The sequence below is a fragment of the Cajanus cajan genome, chromosome 10, assembly GCF_000230855.2.
Source record: "Cajanus cajan strain Asha chromosome 10, NIPB_CcT2T_4, whole genome shotgun sequence".
Taxonomy (NCBI): Eukaryota; Viridiplantae; Streptophyta; class Magnoliopsida; order Fabales; family Fabaceae; genus Cajanus; species Cajanus cajan.
Genome location: NC_138526.1, coordinates 47,461,360 through 47,467,404, shown reverse-complemented (window position 1 = coordinate 47,467,404; position 6,045 = coordinate 47,461,360). Strand labels below are relative to the sequence as shown.

General features: G+C 36.4%; 1 protein-coding gene across 2 annotated transcripts; it reads left to right on the top strand.

Annotated features, from left to right (window-relative positions):
- The first annotated feature begins 284 nt into the window (after window positions 1–284).
- Window positions 285–5,708, top strand: HDS (4-hydroxy-3-methylbut-2-enyl diphosphate synthase). Of its 2 annotated transcripts, none has more exons than XM_020346756.3 (20): window positions 285–443; window positions 775–1,001; window positions 1,245–1,402; window positions 1,542–1,648; window positions 1,753–1,853; window positions 1,960–2,036; window positions 2,277–2,396; window positions 2,491–2,721; window positions 2,851–2,967; window positions 3,073–3,147; window positions 3,251–3,328; window positions 3,491–3,550; window positions 3,636–3,698; window positions 3,824–3,968; window positions 4,149–4,287; window positions 4,532–4,609; window positions 4,683–4,842; window positions 4,939–5,037; window positions 5,164–5,268; window positions 5,369–5,708. In XM_020346756.3, the coding sequence occupies exons 2-20, from the start codon at window positions 794–796 to the stop codon at window positions 5,468–5,470; spliced, it is 2,223 nt and encodes a 740-aa protein (XP_020202345.1). In that variant the 5' UTR covers window positions 285–443; window positions 775–793; the 3' UTR covers window positions 5,471–5,708. The 2 variants fall into 2 exon arrangements, with proteins under 2 accessions (XP_020202345.1, XP_020202344.1); XM_020346755.3 differs by having other exon boundaries at window positions 304–443; window positions 792–1,001.
- The last annotated feature ends 337 nt before the right edge of the window (window positions 5,709–6,045 follow it).

The window sequence follows — 6,045 nt, the reverse complement described above, 5'->3', positions numbered from 1 at the left end:
CAATTCAATTTTAATTGAAAAATAACTCTAACTGCACTTAAGAAATTAAGAAATTATACATAAGTTTTGTTGTAATATGTTCCCTTCTATAATATTTTTCTTTTATTTTTTTATTTCTGTTATTTGAGATTTCTTTTGTATAACAATTAATAAATATTAAATGTATTTTAGAAAAGGAAATAACGAAAAAATGGAGTTGAGAGAAAGTAAAAACAGAAGACACATGTATGGCAGGTAGCGGTAAAGGATAACATTAACGTTGGTGTTAGGTGTCTAAGAAGTAAGAACCATGTTTTTGTCGTGTATATTCCTAATGTCTCATGCATTCAGCTCATTGATTTCATATACTAAGTCAATTTTGTAAATCAGAGGCAGAGAGAGTTGAAAACAAGGCTCTGAATTTTGCTCCAACGCCCCCACACCCTTCTTCTCATCTTTACCAGGTAAATTCAACTCAACCCCCTTCACTTCAATTCAACTCAACCCCCTTCACTTCAATTCAACTCTGCCCTCTGTCACTCCTCACAGCCCTTTTCTTTTTTCAATTCCCACGACTTGTCTGCTAGAATTAAAAATTGGTAGTTTATGTTTTCACTCAATGTTATGTTTGACCAAATAAAATATTTTGTGTGGTTTGAAAATTGAGCACAAGAAGCAAGGTTTGGTTGACTGCATGTGTTGATTAAATTCTGAAACTTTGTGTGGGTTGTGGGTTGTCTGGTGTTGCCAATCGTCGGCTTAGTTTATTTGAATTTCTAATCTGTGTGAGGTTAGGTGCTGTTGGAGTTCAGAAATGGCTACGGGAGCTGTGCCAACTTCGTTTTCTACCCTCAAGACATGGGATTCCAGTTTGGGGTTTGCAAGAAGTATGGATTTTGTGAGAGTTTCCGATTTGAGGAGAACGGAATCTGCGAGGAAGAGGGTGTCCATTATCAGAAACTCAAATCCTGGCCAGGATATTGCTGAACTTCAATCTGCATCCCCAGGAAGTCCTCTTTTGGGTATGCATGCTTTCGTAGCTTCAAATATATTGTGTTATTAGCATGATTTCAAATATATTGTGTCTGAGACTTGAAAGTTATAGCTATTAGCTTCTCATCAAACGTGGAAATTCATATATGGGATGTGGAACCAAACACACTATTTGTTTGTCTCTAGTGAATATTTGGATGTTTTTGCTTCAGTGGTTATTTAATTATTTTAGATTCATTTGGCCTGATCCTTGGATTATAATTTGAATGCAGTTCCGAGGCAAAAGTATTGTGAATCATTAAACAAAACCATCAGGAGGAAAACAAGCACAGTCATGGTTGGCAACGTGGCTATTGGTAGTGAGCATCCTATAAGAATTCAGACTATGACTACAACTGATACTAAGGATGTTGCTGGAACAGTTGAACAGGTTATACAACTGTTATTTTGCTTTGCAATAATAACACTGGCTTCTGGCCATTTTACACTGTTATGCCTATATATTTTTTTCAATACAACTTCCTAATCGATTGCATAGTTATGTTTATTTATCTGGTGTGTATTGGTAGGTGATGAGAATAGCAGATAAAGGAGCTGATATTGTACGGATAACAGTTCAAGGGAAGAAAGAAGCTGATGCTTGTTTTGAAATTAAAAACTCCCTTGTGCAGAAAAAGTAAGCATAGATTTTAGTGAACTGTATAGATCATCTGACATGGTTGATGCTGCAGACTTATATTGTTTATGTATTCATCTGGGTGCATATTTATCTTTGTCCAGCTACAACATACCTTTGGTGGCTGATATTCATTTTGCTCCCACCGTCGCTTTGCGGGTAGCTGAATGCTTTGATAAGATTCGTGTAAACCCTGGAAATTTTGGTATGCATCTCTTTGTGAATTCATTATTGTTCTTTTATATTTTATTTCCTTAATTTTTTCCAAGTGTTGGTTTTCATTCTGAATCCAAGATGTTGGTCTTCCACAGCTGATAGACGGGCTCAATTTGAACAATTAGAGTACACCGAAGAAGACTATCAGAAAGAACTTGAGCATATTGAACAGGTTAATTACTGAAGATGTGGGAATAATTTATGTATTATGTGATTATTAAGGATTACACAGGAAATGGATGTGGGATAAATTTCTCCTTTGTATTCAAGAAAAAAAAAAAAAGAGTATGATTTTACTTAAGTTGAACAAAAGTCTAAAACGACTGTTCTCTTTTTCAATTCCTGTTAGAATTACTAATATCATGACTGAAATATGAACTTATTGACCTATTTACGATTTATAAAATGCCAGGTTTTCACACCATTGGTTGAGAAATGTAAGAAATATGGGAGAGCAATGCGCATTGGGACAAATCATGGCAGTCTTTCTGATCGTATAATGAGCTACTATGGAGATTCTCCAAGGGGAATGGTAACCTCTTATTTTGCATTTGCAATAAATCTTTTGTGTATTTATGTGTGTTCTTTTGAGAATTTGTACTTATAACTAAGCAATGATTGGACAGGTAGAATCTGCTTTTGAATTTGCAAGGATATGCCGGAAGTTGGACTTCCACAATTTTGTTTTCTCAATGAAAGCAAGCAACCCAGTTATCATGGTTCAGGCATACCGGTTACTTGTAGCTGAAATGTATGTCCAAGGCTGGGATTATCCATTACACTTGGGAGTAACTGAAGCTGGAGAAGGTGAGGATGGGAGGATGAAGTCTGCAATTGGTATTGGAACTCTTCTTCAGGTATGCATGCGATCAAATGTATATTAAATGAAAAATATTCAAATTTCCATAAAAATGAAAAAATTATTCCATCTGTTGTAGCATTCATTACCGACTTACAATGTATGTTGACATTATTCTGTTCATCAGGATGGATTGGGTGATACAATTAGGGTTTCTCTCACAGAACCACCAGAGGAGGAGATAGATCCTTGCAGAAAGTTGGCAAATCTTGGAATGAGAGCTTCTGAACTCCAGAAGGGGGTGGTATGATTCAAAATAACACTTCAGCTAAACATGCCTAAACTTTCTAAAGTCTGATATCCTCATCAAATACTAAGAACTTACCTTTGATGACATTACTTCCATCAGGAACCTTATGAAGAAAAGCACAGGCATTATTTTGACTTCCAGCGCCGAACTGGTCAATTGCCAGTGCAAAAAGAGGTTATATTATAGAACTCTATAACACAACACTGACTGACATTGTTTTTACATTTTCCATCTGACACTCCATACACTTATTACTGAACCCTCCATATTGATACAGGGTGAGGAGGTGGATTATAGAGGTGTGCTGCACCGTGATGGTTCTGTTCTCATGTCAGTCTCCTTGGATCAGTTAAAGGTAACATTTGGATAACCCCCTGTTCTCTCGTTTTTGTCTGACTGGATTTTTCTATCAGTTTATCTGTTTGTGCATGTCACATTTCTATTATCTTTATTTTTCTCATGTTATTTGAAGGTCAGTAGTGTCATTCTGAAAAATTTTCCCTCTTGATTTTTACAGACGCCAGAGCTCCTCTACAAGTCACTTGCTGCCAAACTCGTTATTGGCATGCCATTTAAGGTTTTTGTTACTCTATTTTGTTGGATGAATTTCTTGTGGATTTAATTAAGTAGTAATTGACATAATATGCCCTATATATATTCAGGATCTGGCAACAGTAGATTCAATTTTATTACGGGAACTTCCTCCTGTAGATGATGCTGATGCTGTAAGAACCAAGTTTTATTACTTGCTCTGCCTTATTATCCATCAAACTGTTTTGGCTTTGTCAATTTATTGTGACAATTGGAATGATTTTTGTTTCCTCTTTGTGATTTTGGGTACTGTGATCAGCGACTAGCTCTCAAGAGACTGATAGATATTAGCATGGGGGTTATTACTCCTTTGTCAGAGCAGCTAACAAAGCCATTACCCAATGCCATGGTTCTAGTAAACCTTAAGGAACTATCTACTGGAGCTTATAAGCTTTTGCCCCAAGGTGCTATTCATTCTCAGTCCCCCCTTTTAGATTCTAAATAAATTACATGGACCTCTCTTTTCAGATTTAATAACAAAGGTCCATGGAGTTTTATTTAACATGTAATTTATTTTGATAACATCTTTTCCTCGTCCACTTCAAAGTTCACATGTGATCTAATATCAATTGGTGACCTATCAGGCACACGCTTGGTCGTGTCAGTACGAGGTGATGAGCCTTATGAAGAACTGGAGATTCTTAAAGGTGTTGATGCTACTATGCTTCTCCATGAACTGCCTAATACAGAAGACAAAATTAGCAGGGTGCATGCAGCAAGACGGTGAGATTATTGTGCATGATTTTATTATTTGTTGCAACAATCTAACAATATGGATCCAATCCGTGTAACTAACTGGTTGACCCTGCCTTTTGAATTTCACTGATGGGCACTACTTAGTAAAATCATAATTGATGAATGACAAGTCTACACTGATCTGAGTTACTTGTATATACGAATCCATAAAAAATAATCTTTATTAGTTCATAGAATTTTCTGATTTTGATTTCTTGTTATTTGGTGTCAGGTTATTTGAGTACCTATCAGACAATTCTTTGAACTTCCCTGTTATTCACCACATTCAATTTCCAAATGGGATTCACAGGTAATTTTTGAAGTTATGGTAATATGCAAGACATATATAGTCCTTGTAAAATCTAATGAGGTTCTTCTTATAGGGATGACTTAGTGATTGGTGCCGGTTCTGATGCTGGAGCCCTTCTGGTTGATGGGCTTGGAGATGGGCTTCTTTTGGAAGCCCCAGACAAGGATTTTGACTTTATTAGAAACACTTCTTTCAATTTGTTGCAAGGCTGCAGAATGAGAAATACAAAGACAGTATGTAGTTCAATCACAGTCATAGACAAGACATAGATTGACTAGGAAAAAGAAATACCCATGTTATTTATTGACATGCTTAACATGAACTTGCAGGAGTATGTCTCATGTCCATCATGTGGTAGAACATTGTTTGATCTTCAAGAAATAAGTGCACAAATTCGCGAGAGGACGTCACACCTCCCTGGTGTTTCGGTAATCACCTTATCCTTTCCTCTTAGACCATGCTCCTACCCCTTATTGCAACCATGTAAACTGCTTTCATCTGCACAAAATGAGATATGCCTTTGATTTGCAATGTTTTGCTTTCTCCTGCATCAGATTGCAATCATGGGATGCATTGTAAATGGACCGGGGGAGATGGCTGATGCAGACTTTGGCTATGTGGGAGGTGCCCCTGGGAAGATTGACCTCTATGTTGGGAAGGTAACATGTTCTTTCTACTCAAATGATTAAGGGTCTGTTTGGATGAATTTTTCCAAAAGTACTTTTAGAAGAAATTTCTTCATAATTATTACAATTACAGACTGTGGTGAAGCGTGGAATTGAAATGGATCATGCAACCAATGCCTTGATCGATCTGATAAAAGAGCATGGACGTTGGGTGGATCCTCCTGCAGAAGAATAAAAGGGACAGCTCAATCTTGAGATTGACATTCAGGTCAATCTAGTACCATCATTGCCATATCCTATTGTACATGTAGTAATGTAAGCACTCAAAGTTCAAGTTTGAGCATTGTTGAAAATTCATTTTGACGAAGATCCCAATTAAGCTTGGGTGCGGATATAGACAGCTACATATACAGACAACAATATATTGCTTTTCTCCCATCAATAATAATAATAATACGGGGAAATTATTGGAATATTGCCACCACCACCAGTTATACGTTTTATCTAGTTCAGTTGGATGACAAGATTGGTTACTCTTGTACCAAACTCAATTTCGATAAATAAATAATACAATTTCTGTGGCTTAGGATATATTAGTCAAGTCACAAGTGGAATCTCCATCAGTCAGAATTCAGAATGTGATTGACGTTTGGTTGCTATTAACTTTGTATTCACATGCATATGGAGTGTGGACCCAATTTCTTAAGGAGATGTTTCGATGGATCGCATGTTTAAGCCGACAAAGTTGAAAGAAAAAATATAATTATTCACTGGTTCCTTATAATAATACCAATTTTAGTTTTAAATTTG